Here is an 18,058-nt window from a genome sequence, read left to right as displayed (position 1 = left end):
AGTTTCCAGCATGGAGGTATCATGTATGTGCTGATTGAAGGCATGTCAGCTTATTGTAGATGAGCAGTTCCCAAAATGTGGTCCATGGACCCCTAAGATATCTGAGACTCCTTCAGGGGTCTGCAAGGTCCGAACTATTCTCAGAATAACTTGAAGTGCCTTTTTCACTTGTTGACATTGCACAAATGGTGTAAAAGTAATTGTGAGAAAACTGCTGGCAGCTTATCATGAATCATTCAGTGGCCCCAAATCATACCTAGTAGTCTCTGGATTCTGTACATACTTGCAGGACAAGGAAGCTAGTTTCTCTGATGAATATCTTTTTTTTTTTAACATTTATTTATTTTTGAGACAGAGAGAGACAGAGCATGAACAGGGGAGGGTCAGAGAGAGGGAGACACAGAATCTGAAACAGGCTCCAGGCTCTGAGCTGTCAGCACAGAGCCCGACGCGGGGCTCGAACTCACGGACCGCGAGATCATGACCCGAGCTGAAGTTGGCCGCTTAAACCGACTGTCTGATGAATATCTTTGATTGATTTTTATCCTTGATAAAAATGGCTCGTTTTATCAAATCTCAACCTTTTATACTCATCTTTCATTCTATTCTGTTTGCTAAAATAGGGAGTGTACATAAGCACTTGTACACCTGAGCTGCAAAGTGAACTAGCCACCTTTTTTTTTTTTTTAATAAAACATCGTTTGTACTTGAAAGAATTGCTGACAGACAGACTGGTTATTTGGATTTGGTAGGTAATTTCTTAAAAATGAACCTAGTGAGTTTGGTACTTCAAGGAAACCAGTGGGCATGGACGTGTTGCCAGGGATAAATTCAAGCTTTCAATTAAAATGTTGAAAATCGGGGCGCCTGGGTGGCGCAGTCGGTTAAGCGTCCGACTTCAGCCAGGTCACGATCTCGCGGTCCGTGGGTTCGAGCCCCGCGTCAGGCTCTGGGCTGATGGCTCGGAGCCTGGAGCCTGTTTCCGATTCTGTGTCTCCCTCTCTCTCTGCCCCTCCCCCGTTCATGCTCTGTCTCTCTCTGTCCCAAAAATAAATTAAAAACGTTGAAAAAAAAAAAATTTTAAAAAAAAATAAAATAAAATGTTGAAAATCGGGGCGCCTGGGTGGCTCGGTCGGTTGAGTGTCCGACTTCGGCTCAGGTCATGATCTCACAGTCTGTGAGTTCGAGCCCTGCGTCGGGCTCTGTGCTGACAGCTCAGAGCCTGGAGCCTGTTTCAGATTCTGTGTCTCCCTCTCTCTGTGACCCTCCCCCATTCATGCTCTGTCTCTCTCTGTCTCAAAAATAAATAAAAACGTTTAAAAAAAATTTTTTTTTAAATAAAATAAAATAAAATGTTGAAAATCTTGTATCTTCCACCATGACCATGACGCATTTCCCATACTTACATATTTTTTCCTGATGCAATAGGTGGTGATAACAACAAGTATGACTTACCAATGCTGTGTAATTGAATGTGTCACATTTTAAAGATCTACATAACTCAGTTCATTGGTATTTCCAAATGACCAAGTGAATATCACTGTCATGCTTGGGGAAAAAAATCCGGCCAAAGTACAACATATGCCAATGAATTTTAATAATGTAAAAATTTACTGATATGGTTTCAGATTTTACATGAAACTAACCTTAACTGAGTTTTGATATAGCATCAAAAAATATTTACAATTATCTGAAAAGGCCATTAAAATATTCTTCCCTTTTCTAACGACATGTCTACATGATGCTGATTTTCTTCATATACTCCAACCAAAACAACCTTGTTGCAACAGATTGAATGCAGAAGCCAGATATGAGACTCTAGCTGTCTTTTATTAATCCAGATGTTAAAGATAGTTAAAAAATATAAAAACAATAGCCACTATTCATGTTAATTTTTTGTTTGCTTGGAAAATGTAAAATGTTTTGTTGTTATTGTTGTTAAAAAAGTTATTCAGGGGCAGCCTGGGTGGCTCAGTCAATTAAGCATCCAACTCTTGATTTTGGTTAAGGTCACAATCTCACAGTTCGTGATATCAAACCCTGATTCAGGCCCCACACTGATGGTGCAGATTCTCTCTCTCCCTCTCTCTCTGCCCCTCCCCTGCTTGTGTCATGCAAGTGCATGTGCACATGCTCACTCTTGCAAAATGAATAAACATTTAAAAAGAAACAAAAATAAAAAGAGTTTTTCGGGTTAACATGTAATTGGCTTATTGTTATTTATTTTTTTTAATAATTTATTTTTGGGAGAGTACAAGTGGGGGAGGGGCAGAGAGAGGGGGACAGAGGATCCGAAGTCGGCTCTGCGCTGACAGTGCAGCGCCCAATGTGGGGCTCGAACTCACAAACTGCGAAATCATGACCTAAGCTGAAGTCAGACGCTCAACTGAGCCACCCAGGTGACCCAGCTTATTGTTATTTTTAATGGATTAACTAATATTTTTGTGTTTTTTTTGTTTTTGTTTTTTTTTTTTTAATGTTTATTTATTTTTGAGACAGAGAGAGACAGAGCATGAATGGGGAGGGTCAGAGAGACAGGGAGACACAGAATCCAAAGCAGGCTCCAGGCTCTGAGCTGTCAGCACAGAGCCCGACGCGGGGCTCGAACTCACGGACTGTGAAATCATGACCTGAGCTGAAGTCAGACGCTTAACCGACTGAGCCACCCAGGTGCCCCTATTTTTGAATGTTTAATAGGTAAAACACACACAAACAAAAGCTCTTTGGGGTCCTTAATAATTTTTAAAGTGTAAAGAGGTTTTAAGACCCATAGTTTCAGAACTGCCATCTTGGACCATATGAAGAGAGGATCCTGATCATTAAATTCACTTCTAGTGGGATATACTTTTAATTGGCCTTTCTCTGTGTAAAAGCTTTACTTCCTTTTCTACAGGATTCAAGAAGGCACATCAGAATGATGTGGCCATACAGAATCCACTCTAATTTGCTAATTTCAGTACTTTATTATTAATAATAATCAAATTTCAGTGCTTTATTATTAATAATAATCTGCATCAAACATCACAGCTAATTGCAATGTCTCTCATTTGGGACATGCTTGAAATGATCTTCCCAAGATGCTAGAGAACCATTGGTGGCTTTGTCAGCCTACATTTAGAAGCCTTAACTCCAGCCAGAGGCCTGAAGGAAGCAAGGGAGGAGCCTAAGCTCCCTGTGGGAAATGCCAGCTGCTGAAAAGGCAGGTAGGGCCAAGGAAGGCTTTCTTTAAATATTTTTCCATCAGCACCACCTTCTGTGATCTTTTCACATACCAAGTATTATTAATATTAAGTACAGGACCTTCAAATGGTCTTTAGATAAAGTTTTACCATAATGCAAGTAATACATATAAAGATTTGAAACTGTCAGGGCTACAAGATGCTAAGGACCTACTGATTACTACTTTCTCAAGATCTTATAAGGACTGCTAGAACTGTGAATTTTATTTTGTTTTTTTTAATGTTTATTTTTGAAAGAGAGAACACAAGCAGAGGAGGGGCAGAGGGAGAGAGGGAGACACAGAATCCAAAGCAGCCTCCAAGCTCTGAGCTGTCAGCATAGAGCCCAGCATAGGACTCCAACTCATGAGCAGTGAGGTCATGACCTGAGCCGAAGTCAGATGCTCAACCAACTGAACCACCCAGGCGCCCCAGAATTGTGAATTTTAAATATGAAAGAGACCAATGGGAGTCCCTGATCCAAATTCCTACCCCCTTAGGTCCTGATCCCGAAATCACTCATTATCCCCCAGGGTAATGAGGCTCAAAAAGTTAACAAAACTTCCCCAGTTTCCTCTGGACCCTAGGGCCCAAGGTGCTGAGTCCAGTGCTCTGACTGCCACTGTCTCACCTGGCCTGTTCCCACAGATGACTGTTCTGGCAGTGTCTTCAGGGTCACAGATCCCAAGGAGATGGGGCTTTTCTATTTCTGTTTGCAGTGTGTGCTGCATGCCCCATAATACTCACCTGTTCTCCCAGGGTTAGATATATACATCTATCAGATAATGAGAAATGGACTGTTGTGGATAAAAAAGGAACCTAGGCTCAGGACAGCCATTATAAAGTTGTTCTGTTGTGACTCACTTAGAAAGCAAAATACTATTAAAAATATAGAGAGATATAGATACAGGTAGAGATACATAGATATAGCTGGATTGTAACTATTACTTTTTCCAGGAGTAAAGCAGAATGGCAATAACAACCCCCCCAAAAAGATTTTGGATTTGAATCTAAGTGGGTTTTTTTTTTTTCAGATTTGAATGTCATTTTTAAACATGCAGAAAATTTGACTTTAATATGTATTTGTGGTGGGTCCTCTAACCACCTGGCTTTCAACCAGAGGATGAGTAAAGACAATTCAGGAGTAGCTCATAGTTGCCTTAGGCTTTCCTGAATATTGGAAAACTGCATTTACAGGAATATTTCCTACCTCCAGGCAAAAATCTTGAATGATTACTTTCAGGATAGGAGCTTTTTCACACCTGTGCAAAGACCCTTAAAAGTTTTTGTCCTTTTAGACACTCAGATGCCATTTGAATGAATGTATTTATATGTGCTATATATTTTTATAGTACTCCTGATTCCCTGCTTTGCAAAGACAAAGAAGTTTATGACTTCTTATGTGTTTATAGAGTTTGGCCCTTACCCAAAGGGAGATTTCTTTTTTAATCTTTTGTTTGAACAGATGTGTAAACAAAAGCATTGCTGCCTCTCAGACTTCACTATTTAAGATTGAATGAAGAAAAAAAAGAACACTGATTTTTTCTTTTTCTAGTCTTTATGGCAAAGTTGGTGTGATCAGGACACTGTGAGGACCTGTGGCTACACGGTGCACCAACACCCACACATGGCAGTGACTGTAGAGTGGCTTGTGAGGCTCTGTGCCATTCTCAGGAACAAGGTGTAGACCAAGAGCTTTCCTATAATGGGCAGATACTCTGGTGATCTTAGAATCCAAACTCAGGCTTCTCAGTGGGTCCAAGCCATCAGGACCTTCCAATCCCTTTGAAAGTCTCTCTCTTTCCAGTTTTGTCAATGACTAATCAAACCTAAACATCTGGTTATGGGGGAAAAACAAAACAAAACAAAACAGTGAATGTGTCTATTACATATCTCTTGCTCCTTGTTCTGGTATATGTTCTACAGGGTGTTTTTTGGAGAGACCAGCTTAGCAGACAGAGCCATTCTAAAATTGCTTAATAAAACTTTTCCATAATTCCCAGTGGCCCACTATGGTAAGGCTACCCATCCTATGAGGCTGTTCTGCATTGTACCTTATCCCTGTCCAGGCTTCCTCCGTGGAGGGTATGGATAGATGAGCAGGGGAGGAAGAGTCGCAGTGTCTGCATTGGCTCTGGCTGCGTCTCCAGGAATTAGCCCTGAGGAGCTTTAGAAAGATGGCAGATTTCTTCACTGGATTATTTGAATGGATAAAGAAATTGTGGTTTATATACACGGTGGAGTACTACTTGGCAATGAGAAAGAATGAAATATGGCCTTTTGTAGCAACGTGGATGGAACTGGAGCGTGTTACGCTAAGTGAAATAAGCCATACAGAGAAAGATACCATACGTTTTCACTCTTATGTGGATCCTGAGAAACTTAACAGAAGACCATGGGGGAGGGGAAGGAAAAAAAAAAAGAGAGGGAGGGAGGCAAACCGTAAGACACTCTTAAAAACAGAATAAACTAAGGGTTGATGTGGGGTGGGAGGCAGGGGAAAGTGGGTGATGGGCATTGAGGAGGACACCTGTTGGGATGAGCACTGGATGTTGTATGGAAACCAATTTGACAATAAATTTCATATTAAAATCAATCAATCAATCAATCAATACTTTAAAAAAAAGATGGCAGAAATTACAATAATATTTCTCTTGCTAAAATGGGAATTGGAGGCTGTTCATGATTCCTTTTGAAACTCACTCTCCTGGATTGTTCTGTTTCTTGCCCCCACTTGTTACAGGTAGGTGGCTATAGGACAGATTGATCCCCATCAGCTCTGCTCATTTCCTTGCTATTCCTATCTAGGTGCTCTCTACAGTTCTTCAGTAATTTACCTCCAAAGTTGTTGTGTTTTTTTTTACCTCAAAGACTGTTAGTAGAAAAGTTTGTTGTTGTTTTTTTAACTTAAACATTCTCTGCACTATTCCCAGTGAAACTTCCTAGTACATAAAGATAGATTTCCTACATAGCAAATAGAAACATGCTAATGTAATCATATGGCTGTGAGGTAAGAGGAATATTCTTTTTTTTTTCTCAGCACATTGACAGTAAAGATTGCTATCTTTAAACTTTTTAAGAGTCAGTTTTATTTTTTCTTACTTTCATATTGAAAATCCATATATACTTTATCTCCTTTTTAGTTTTGCCTTTCAAAAAATAACTCTTATTTCATTTAAAGTAATGTAACTCGGCTTAGATCTAATGCCTTGAAACACAGAATTTTGCTTCAAAGGCAAAAGAGTATTATCAAAAGTTATTTGAATCTTTCTTACTATTGATCTTTAGAGCAATGAGTAAGATAAGGAACTTTCCTCATAGAACCAACATAAACCTAAAACTTCTCAGTAAGAAATAAATTATACAGAATTATATACAGTTGCTTAGGTCTACTGTGGATTCATTTGGGCTACTCTAGAAGAAGGAATTTTTCCCTACAAAAGTGCTCTCTTATTCACTATAATCCTAATGTAGATCTTTTATAATTTAAAATAATTATACGTTTTATTTTGTAGAATGTATACATTGTACATTTTTTTATATTTTTTACAAAATATACATACATGTATACATGTATACATGTATACAAAATACATTTTTTATATATTTTTTTGTTTTTTTGGAGAAAGAGTGCACCCACACGTGCATATTTGCCCATGCGCAAAAGGAAGGGCAGAGAGAGGGAGAGAGAGAGTCCTAAGCAGGTTCCGTGCTGTCAGTGCAGAGCCCTACACAGGGGCATGACCCCACAAACTGTAAGATCATGACCTGAACCGAAATCAAGAGTTGGATGCTTCAGCCACCCAAGCACCCCTGTACATTTTTAAGTAGTAATTTTTATGATATATTTTCAAACACAATTTACAGACAAATCAGAAAAAATCAATAATGATTTTATAACTTCATGAAAATTAAATCAAAGGTGATATTCATAAAGTCTTTGAAGTGAGCCATTTCCAAGTTAAGCATTTAACTGTGAATAGATGAGGAGACTATTTTGGCCAAAATATATTAGAACAATTATCCTTTACCGAAATGATATATACTTAATGTTTTAACTGAATTAAACAATTTTTATATTTATGAACTTTAGTTTTAATAATAAATCATTATTTTTGTAAAAACAGCATATCATGTGTTTAAATTCTTATTTATATGAATGAGATTAGGATTTACCATAATCAGACATAGCCTATCTTTTACCTTTTTAGCCCTGGTTAACTGTGGTCTGAAGGGGGACAGTTTTTCCTTTACTTTTTCAGTTCTCAACTGATGGCTGCATATAGTATGTGTATGTCCGAAGGAGGAAGACATATTACCACCCATAGATTAGAATGATTATTTCAGAATTCTCTGATAAATCCAGCTTCTTCTTAAGTATCCCCCCATTTCCATTCAACTAATCTCATCATCAAATGAATTTTTAACTATATTTTTACATTTCCTAGGGGTAAACCACTTACTAGATTTTATTTTTAATAAAGATTCCACAAATCGAATTTGAAAAACACTATAGTAGAAACACCTAACAATACCCAATAACTTAGGCAAATAATCATGAATGTAGCAATTACTAAGTTATAAATTATACTCTAATAGTGTCAAGCTTTCTAAAATACTTAGCAGAAATATTTATACAATACAATGTACAAAGTTCTTATCTTTATATTTCCTTATTATTATAATCATAAATTGTAATATGACGGAAAACTCATCAGAATCACAGAATATAGAAGTACTTCCTCAAGGCAAGTCTTGATGGATAGTTTTGAAGAAACTTTTTAAGAAAACATTAGGAACAGTTAGCGGCTTTTGCAGAAATGGCATTTCTTTCTTATTCAGGTCATGATTGCAAAATTTCCTTTTAAATACAGGCATAGTATTCCAGTTGTTGGCCATTCTACTCTTTAGCAGAAAGAGGAGTGGATTTATTTTGCTTTCTTTAGCAAGCAACCTCACCCTCTCTCCTAGTGTTAAGGAGGGACAGTATTGTCTTTTAAATTCCTAATCCAGTCTTTTTTACTGAACTTTTCATTACTCGAGCCTTTATAACTGTTGCTACTTCATTGTGTTGCCTCAGTGTCATATGACTTCACAGCTTTGACATAAGTGGTAATGAATGAGTTTGAGTCCAATTCACATAATCTGGAAACTTTTCCTCTTGGCCATAGGCCTTGAATTTTGCTTTATGGCATAACTATCACTGCAATTGGAACTAAACTTTGGAACTTTTTTCCTTGTATCCACTATTGTAAAGGATACCATTTTACTATAAAGTAGTGAAACCAGCTTTGTAACAAGGCCACTAAAATGTTTATTAAGTTAATTAACAAACAATATTTTGTTTACAACCTTGTTTAAGTACAAAGTACTCTACTAAAATGAACCTATCTGAACCTAGATAGATTTTTTTTGTTTGTTTTTAATGAAGGATAGGGTATTAAGCCCATGTGTGAAAAGAATGATTATCTAACACAATCAAGTTTTTAAATATAGAATTCTTGGCAAAATTAAAGATCCACCTGTTTGATACCTGTGTTGAAAAGCTGAATTTTCCTGAAGAATTTATAAAACTGACTTAAAAAAAAAATGTATCCATACAAAATGTGAGCTTTGTAATGCTTTGCCAGAGTCAGAAAGACCAAGAGTAATCATGTAAATTATTGAAAATTACCATTGTCTGGCATGATTTCTCCATGGCTTCAGAAATTGCAGTATATGAGGAGGGAGTGTTCTTGGTTGGCCCAGTTCCTTCTTTTTCTGTTTATTTCACTTATCCTCACGTAAACATACCATCTCTCCTTACAATAATAGATCATTTCTTGGGAATCATCTTAAGATGATGAGCCTTTTTATTAGAAACTTATAACATCCATCTGTTTTCTTGTGAGGTAAAATAAGTGTGTCAAATCTCTTACAGATTTATCTCTAAAGGTCAGCATTTTCCTCTTTGTTGATGCTTTAAGATTCAAGAAATGATGTCTTTAAGGAAAGTACTTTCAGCATTTTATGGCATTTTATGCCATTTTATGTTCATCTGAGTCACAATAGATATATAAGAAGTCAATTTATTTTCATTAGAAATGGTTTGCTACTAAAAAAAACATACAGCTACAGGGTGCCTGGCTGGCTGTGTAGAGCACGTGAATCTTGATCTCGGATCATAAGTTCGGTACCCATGTTAGATAGAGATCACTTTAAAATAAAATAAAATAAAATAAAATAAAATAAAATAAAATAAAATAAAATAAAATAAAATAAAAAGCATACAGTTATATCTTACATGTTATCCAATGTTCAGTTTATTTCAATAAAATGAATTTAAATATAATAAGTTGAAGAGATAAGTGACTTATTTAAAAAAAAACTAAATGTTCCATCTTAAAATTTAAAAATTGGCTTGTCATTTTTAAGTCCCTTAAGGGAAAGGCCTCTTTGTATATGTAAATATTTTTGTTCTCAACTGCATAGCATGGTGACAGGAAGATAACAAGTGCTCAGTAAATATTTGTGGAATGAAAAACTCTTCCCTACACACATTCATTTATATGTGCCATTTCAATCCCACTGAACTCCTGTAAAAGAAAAATAATTATGTCATCAGCAAGAATCTGTGTCTAGCAAACTCCTGTATGTATGTCTGAAAAAAAAGAATTCTTTAAAGATAGTCTAACTGGGTATAGAATTCTAAGTTTATATTTTTTTTTTTTCCTGTCTGCATGTTTTTTTCCTGTCTTCTGGTGGTGGTGGTATTCATGAGAAGTCTGTCTTCAGGTTGATTGTCATTTCTTTGTGGGATATCTTGTTTTTTCTTTCTGGCAGTTTTTAAAGATATTCTCTGTGATATAACAAAGTACAGATTTATTTTTATTTTTCCCACGAGAGATTTGCTTTCCCTTTTTAGTTTGAGGATTCATGCCTTCTTCAGTTACCTGCCATTATGTCTTTATATTATCCCTTCTGTTTTCTCTGTTCTTACCTTCTAATATTTTACAAACTTTGGTATGTCTTCTGCCATGTCTTCTTTCTCTTCTTTCTCTACCACTTTATCAACTATCATTGTAAGGCTGTTTAGTCTGCTGCTTAACCCATGTTTTGAGTTTGTTCCTATCTCTATTTTTTATTTCAAAACCACATTTCCTTTTTAGAGTTTGTGTTTGGCTCTTTCAGATCTGTCTATATAATACCAGCCCTAGTATATTCTATTCTTTCCTTTATCTTTCTGGACTTGCTAATGATTTAAAGTCTCTTGCAGATTGCTTTGTTATCTATAATTCCTCAGATACATATTCTCACACTTGTTGCTTCTGCCCATTTTCATGGTGGTGGGTTTTATATATTCTTCATAATTTTTGCCCAAACCCCCCCCCACCCCCCCCCACCCCCCCGCCACCACCACCCATCAGAATCAAAAGCATTCTCTGGATTATAGAAATCTTCCCATGGTATGTTTTTATATTCACTCTTCATTGAGATCTATGGTTTTCACTGATTCTGGACCAGTTTTTTATGTTGGTTTTTAGCTTAGATTTTCCATTCCACCCAGGTGCTACAAAATCAGATTCCACAAATGGCACAGGCTGGGCATTCCAGTGATTCTTCCTATCTAGAATAGGAAGGTAGCCTGCTTCTCTTCTGTGTTCCCAGTTTGGACTTTCCTAGCTTTAATTTGCAAACTGGATAGCCTCTTAATTCCTACTGTGTTTTTGGTTTCTTTGTCTTTTAATGCAGGGAGTTCAGTCATTTCCATCTCCCCTCTATACATGGGGTCCTGTAAACTATAACTTAAGGCCCTAACTCTGGGCTGTTGAGCATCAGCTCCTATTCACCACTTCTTTGTTTTTGGCACCTAGAGATTTACCTTTCTCACTTCTGAGCTCAAATGTAATTTTGTTGTTGTTACCAAATTGTATCTAGTCTTCTCATTTTGGAGTGGGGTGGGGCTTTCCATGTATTCACTGTACCATCTTCTCAGGGAAATTGGAACCAATAATTAAAATTATTTTTTTCTTGACTCAGTGTTTTTAACATTTTATGTTAGACAAGCAACAAGTATAGTCTGTAAAATAAATATAATTCTATATATAGTGTCAACCAACTATAGTTAGCATCTTAAAATCACTAAATATTCTGGCAATCTAGTAGAGATTAAAAGGTAGGATTTATGAAAATGGTTTCTTATTTAACTATCACATAAAGATTGTTGTTATTTTAAAGTTTGGCTACTTATGTAAAATTAAATAACAAAAATCTGATTAATAATATTGAGGGAAATTACTGATTTAAGAATTTTAAATATCTCGCTTTTATGCCATTATTTTTATAATCATTAATTTTTATCCTCATTTGGGATTGTGGATATCAGCATATATATAATATCCCAACAAACTTGACAATGAAGGCATCATATTATTGCTATTACTTTTATTATATCTTTAAGAAAGATATATTCTTTAACATATATTTTAAATGATGGACACCATGGAAACATCATAGTATTGGCATTACTTTTATATATTTCATAAATATATAAAATATAAATATATATATATTTATAAAATATATATTATATAAATATATATATATTTATAAAATATATATTTATATGAAATATTTATTTTATAAATATAAATTTTTATATTTATATAAAATATATAAAATATAAATATATATTTATGAAATATATAAAAGTAATATATAAAAGTAACTTATTCCTATATCTTCTTTTTAAAAATCTAAGTTAACTAACATCTCTCATATTGTTATCAACTAGAGAATATGATATACTTGATTATAAAGAGGTTTTGGAAAAAATAAGGCCATCTCCTCATTGACCAAAAACGACTATTTTTTCAGACTTAGGTTTTGCATTCCTTCTCTTTCCAGACACATAAAGAAAAAATGAAGACAGATATATTGACACTTTCAAAGAAAGACCAACAACTAAGTGAAGGAAACATTTCATTTCCCCTTTACATTTCACACCCTGTAAGCCAAAAGAAGAAAAAAGTCTACCACACAGACCAGACCACCTTTATAATCGGAGAAACGCCAAAAGGGATCCGCAGGTATGTGTATAGCAACACTGGACTTTAAAAATTATTCTCAAAAGAAATATAGCTACTTAATAAAATACACAAATAATTTGAATCTTAACGATACCTGGCAGCTGAATTTGTATACTTCAAAAAATAAATTCAAAATGTTTTAGATGTTTTTAGAAAGCTAATCCCTCAATTGATAAAAAAATGAAATCATTTTGTATGGATAAATATAACACTTAATTGCATTTTATTTACTCTTTGAATATTGAGCACCTAATATGCACTCAGGCATTGTGCTAGGTTTTACACAGACAGGATAAAAAAGGACAGAGTTTACAGTGCAGTGAGAGTTAAACCATAAAACTTTCAAAAGTAAAAAAAAAAATTATAAATAATTATAAAATGGTGTATTATAGGAAAGAAGTGGACAGGCCTGGTTGGTAGAGAATAAGGTGATCTGGAGGGGGGTCAATGGCTTTCTATTGGGTAGAGAGTAAGACCTCGCAACAGAGTTGGCATCTGAGACCTGAGGGATAACCAGGCAAAGAACTAGATTAAGGACATCCCTAGGGAGCAAAGAGGTTTGATGTGCTCAAGGAACTGAGAGAAGACTAGTGTACTTAGTGCATAATAAACCAAGCAGAAAGACATGAGCTGAAGGCCAAGACATAGATGGGGCTGGAGCATGCAAAGCCCTGTAGGTTGTGGATAAGAGTTTGGATTTTGTCCCAGGTGTGTCAAAGCTATTGAGGCATGAACATGATCTGATGTATGTTTCTCAAATATTGCTCTAGTTTCTTTGTGGAAGAGAGCAGACTAGGGAAGACCATAAGGAACTAGCCAATGGTGGTTTACGGTAGAGTGGTTCCCTTGGAGATAGAGTTTGGTGGATGAATTCAGTTTGGTATGGACTGGTTGTTGGGAAAGAGAGAAAACAAGACTACTCTTAACTTTTCCATGGAGCAACAGATTGGATTTACTAAAATGGGGAAAACTAGGAGTTTGGACTGAAAAAAAAATCAAGAGTTCTCTTTTGCTTGTATTAAATTTGAGGTTCTATGAAAATAGGATTTGGGGACTAGAGATCTAAATGTGGAAGTCATCGGCATTGAGATTTTAAATGGTTTTAGAGCCACAGGTTATGTGAACAGCCTAGGAACCCAGCACAGACAGAAGAGAAGCTAGGACTGAGCCTTAAGGGGACAGTGGCCTGCTGGGTAGGAGGCACACTATAAGGTCCTGAAGTCCAAGAGGAGTGAAAATTTCAAAATGGAGGAAGCACTTCATTTTATTAAATGCTGCTGAGAACCAGAATCAGATGAAGTGGAAAAGTGCCTTCCAGAACTGGCAGGAGAACTCACTGGCTGCCTTGATGTGAGCAGTCTACAAATCCCTAGGCAGACTCGGGGTGAGGTGGGAAGCAGGGGATGGGCAGATCTTGAGACTTCTCTGTGAGTGTGAAAAGTTGCGGTAGTTGGAGGGCATTGTGCAGTCAAAGGTAAATTTTTTTAAGTTGGGAAGACAGTAGAACCTATTTGTGTGTTGAGGGAAAAAACCAATATGGAAAAAAAGAGATCATGCTGGAGAAGTGGTAACAGAAGTCCTGCAGAGCAGGAGAGGGTGGGATCCAGACTACTGAAGAAGGTCTAGCCTTTGAGAGGCATCAGAAGAGGAGGGATGGAAGATGGGCATAGATGCGATATTTTCTCAATTAACTGAGAATTAAAGTATCAAATCAGAGGGAGAGAAATTTCAGGAGAGAAAAGTCATGAAATAAATCATTTATCAATTAGAACAGCAAGCTTGGTGAGACTGGAATTCATGGGTCATGTTAAGTCCCTGTTGGAGAGTAATTCCAGTAAAAGCATCCATGCAGTTGTGCAGACTTTGTTCAGCCAGGCTTCAATTGCTCAGTTACAGACACAGAATAGGGAGATGGCTGGGTTTTATCAGGGGTTAGAATGGAGGGAGAGAGAAGCAAAGAAGCTGAAAGATGTTTGCAAAGGAGTAATTATAAAGTCGAACCTAAGCTAAAGAAGGGGAGGCTTGATGAGGTCAGAAGTATCTTCCAGCATTGTTGTCATGGGGGAATTAAACAGTTGAGCTGGATTATGAGGTGGCTAAATTCAGGGATTTGCAGGTTGTGCAATTAATGGTAATGACAATGGCAGTATATGTCCTTAGGAATAGGGACCTGACATTCTGTTGAGTCTTGGGGAGTGAGGGATGGTGGTAAAGAAATTGGTGGGCTAGGAGTTGGAGTTACATGGGCCATCCACATGGATGTTGGTGTTATCAAGAGTGATGGCAGGAGATGGGAAAGGAAACAGGATTGATCATGAGTTCAGTCACTAGGAGGAAGCAACTAAGAGGTCAGTTGACAAATTGAGGGAAAGAATGGATTAGCAGGATAGCATAAACCTGCAAAAGGGAAAGGAATCTTTAAGAAAAAAAAATGGTCTGGAAGCAGCATATGTGAAGCATAAACCCTGAGGTTTAAGATGTGAGGTATAAGAGCCTTATCTTGTGAGGGCCGTATGGGAGGAGGTGGCATCATGAGGGGATAGAGGGACCATCTGGGGAGAAGAACAGGGGAGTTGGTAGAGCATAGCCTCATTCCAGGGGCTGAGGAATGATCTAGAAGGGTGAGGGATTCGATTAGATTGGGGAGGAAGAGACTAGGACCAGGAAAAGGCCTGGTACACCTGTTACAGGTGACAGAGGAGTAGTGACTGAGCTAAGCAGGGATGAAAGGCATGGTTGAATTGACCCTGAAGGCCCCTGCAGACAATGGGCAAATGGTGATGGTTCTCCCTGTTCCAAGTTCTTTCCTCACGGGTTTGGTAGCTCCTCAGCCCTTGGGTGCTGGTGTGGTAGGCTAGAGTGTGGCTCTCAGCTACCCACCATTGCCCAGAAAGGCAAACACCCTACATGCTACAGTAGCATCTCTCCTCATAAATAGACTTACAATGATGATTCTGGGCAAATTTGGGGTAATTTGCTTTGGGCAATTATTTTGTTCAGAGGCAGACCATAATGGATTTTACCAGTTTTTAAGGAGCACAAGTGTCTTTATCTCCGTTAGCACTGTATATAAAAATAAAACTATTAACAAATGATTAGATTTTTCTTCTCTCACTTTCTTCTCTGCCCATCCCAGGGAATAAATGCCTTAGGCTAAGTGAAAGACTAATATTAGAATGCCAACCTCTGACCTAGGGATCGATGTCAGAACTGCTGACACATCTTTCCCACTAATCATCCTCCTTTACGAGAATCACGAATCCGTACCCGCTGTGGCCGTCAGGTCATCGGAATGAAGTTTCAGTCCTCCCTTCACTTAAGAAAGCTCAGGCAAAAAGAAGATAACCTAGCTGTGTCCCACCATTTTCCCTCAGTTCTCATGAAAAGGGAAGAGAACTTGAATTATATACATGACACACAACTACTCTGGATATATTTGCTAAAATATACCTGTCTTTGATTTCCTTTTTTTTTTCTTTCTTCTAGTGACTTATGAGTGTCTACTTTAGTTTATTAAATTTTCCTTACAAAGTGGCTGGTTTATACCTCCTGAGTGTACCTTCCTTAAATACTTAGAGAAAATTCTTTTAAAGACCAAGAATTATGAAAGCAAGTTAGAAAGCAAAAATAAAATGAATTATAATCAATCATATTCATCCTGTAAAGGACAACCTCCCAGCCTAATTTACTTGCATACTACTGGTATAACATGGGGTCAGAAGCTCTCCTCCCAAAAGGGACAGAATTGTAAGATTCTGAGTGAGGTCAGCACAGCAAAGGTGAAGTATTCTGGCAGCTGCTGAGACACCACCAAGTCTTGGATAAATAAGACATCAGCCTGTAACTTTGCCAATAACTTAATCTTCGCAGCACAAATATTTATTAGAAAGGCCATGAAAATGGATTTGGAGATGATTAATAAACAAAATAATACCTCATTACTTCATATGAAGTAAAAACTGGAACCTTTTAAGAACGTGCTTGTTGCTTTCCAACAAGAACATTGGCAATTTCCAGGACAGAAATTTGGAAGCTTGTATTTGTGTTATTAAATATTCTCTTGGCAGTAAGAGTGGCTGTTGCTCAGGCATAGATAATATCTGGACTTGGAACAGTGAAGAGGACCAGTGCAGTGAAGAGGACTAGAAGGCAGGGTGCTCATCTGAAGCCACAAAAGTCATGAGCATGCATGATGGATGCCACTAAAATCACAGGAAACACAAACTTGACATAACCTGGCCTGAGCAGCAAAATAATAGTGGCTTTAAAGCTCCAAATTACATACATTACAAATAAATCATTATTTTACCCTCAGGATTCTCTGTTGTGTGTGCAGGATAAAATTCAAACTTTTGAAATTGACATACGGACCCTTCATGATAGTCAGCCTCTTCCTTGGCAATTTCTCCTGCCCCTCTGTGTACCAGGTTCTCTCTGAAGTGGGCCTGTGCATGTTCCCCGTTCCCTGGACAGTTTCCTCACTTACCCTTGCCTGACTGGTGACACCAGAGAAGCCTTCCCTGCTACCTTACCCATGATCCATCACTGGCTCAGGTACCCCTTCTGTGGGAACCCACAGGGCCCTGTATTTCATCTGTAGTGGGATTTATCACTCTCTTCTGGTTTGGTTTTCATGTGTCTGTCTCCTCCAGCTTGACTATAAACTCCTTGAAGAATATGGTGGTCGGCTGTTCACTGCTGTATAACTCTATGGTGCCTAGCACATAGAGGATCTATAAATGTTTGCTGAATGTATAAATGAATGTTTTAAGGAACTATATCAAATATAAACATAATTCTAAAACTTTGGTACTTTTAATCATGTGTTACAACACCATCTGGCTTTTTTTGAAAGAATGTTTACAAACACTGAGCTCTCCTGATTCGTGGCCCAACTCAGCATCAGCAAAGCAATACACTCTGTCTTTGCTCCATCTGCCATAGCAAAATAGTATAGACTGGGGCTTAAACAATAGAAAGTTACTTCTCACAGGTCTAGAGCCTGGGAAGTTGAAGATCAGGGTGCCAGCTGATTTGGCTCCTGGTGAGGGCTCTCCTGACTTGCAGATGGTGACCTCACTGTGTCCTCTCTTGGCCAAGAAAGATATTTCTGATGGCTTCTTATGACCTCATTTAACCTTAATTACCTTCTAAAGGCCCTATCTCCATATAGTCAGACTGCGGTTTAGGGCTTCAACATAATGAATTTGAGGGTGTTGCAGTTCAGTCCATAGCACCCTCACCTGGGTAAAGGAGCACAGTCTGGTGTCCAGGGTTGTGAAACAATCTTTCTGCCTCTGTCTTGCCAGGGTTCTGGAAGGTCCATTTTCTCACACATGAATACAACAGCTTTTGTTAGTATCTTATACTAAGAGTAAAACTCACTCCTTTAAATGGCATCTCATTTCTTAGTTTAGCTGTCTATACTCAAGGCAGGCCAGTTGGGGGAAGAAAGAATCTAGGTTTATCAGTTTAGAATTTTCCTTTAGGATCATCAAAAAGTTGTATGAAATTTCTTTGTTGTATTTGTGGAAGAAGGGAAAAAAGGAGAGAAGAAAAAAATCCCTTTATTTTTCAGAATTTTCTCTTTTTCATTAAGACCTTTTTTTGACAATTTTATTTCATAGGACTTGAATGCAATATAGATTTTCAGACAGATTATATAAATTATGATTCTCATGTCAGCCGTAAGTTGGCTGACTGGAGGAGCAGCATGCTGGGATCCCATCATTCCCAGGAAATGCCTAATAGTATAAATCAAAATAACTTCAA

At 37.4% G+C, this 18,058-nt stretch overlaps 1 protein-coding gene across 5 annotated transcripts in view; it reads left to right on the top strand.

Annotated features, from left to right (window-relative positions):
- Nucleotides 1-18,058, top strand: part of ERCC6L2 (ERCC excision repair 6 like 2) — a 143,632-nt gene that overhangs the window by 120,552 nt on the left and 5,022 nt on the right. For 4 of the 5 annotated variants that reach the window (XM_058695491.1, XM_058695487.1, XM_058695486.1 and 1 more), the window contains one exon: nucleotides 12,105-12,286. In XM_058695491.1, coding sequence (XP_058551474.1) covers nucleotides 12,105-12,286 — 182 coding nt within the window. Of the gene's footprint in view, nucleotides 1-12,104; nucleotides 12,287-16,713; nucleotides 16,920-18,058 lie in introns of those variants that run through there. The other variant, XM_058695490.1, reaches the window with a different exon arrangement.

The sequence above is a fragment of the Neofelis nebulosa genome, chromosome 12 (genome assembly GCF_028018385.1).
Source record: "Neofelis nebulosa isolate mNeoNeb1 chromosome 12, mNeoNeb1.pri, whole genome shotgun sequence".
Taxonomy (NCBI): domain Eukaryota; kingdom Metazoa; phylum Chordata; class Mammalia; order Carnivora; family Felidae; genus Neofelis; species Neofelis nebulosa.
Note: the sequence above shows the minus strand (reverse complement) of the source record. Positions and strands in the feature narration are given on the sequence as shown.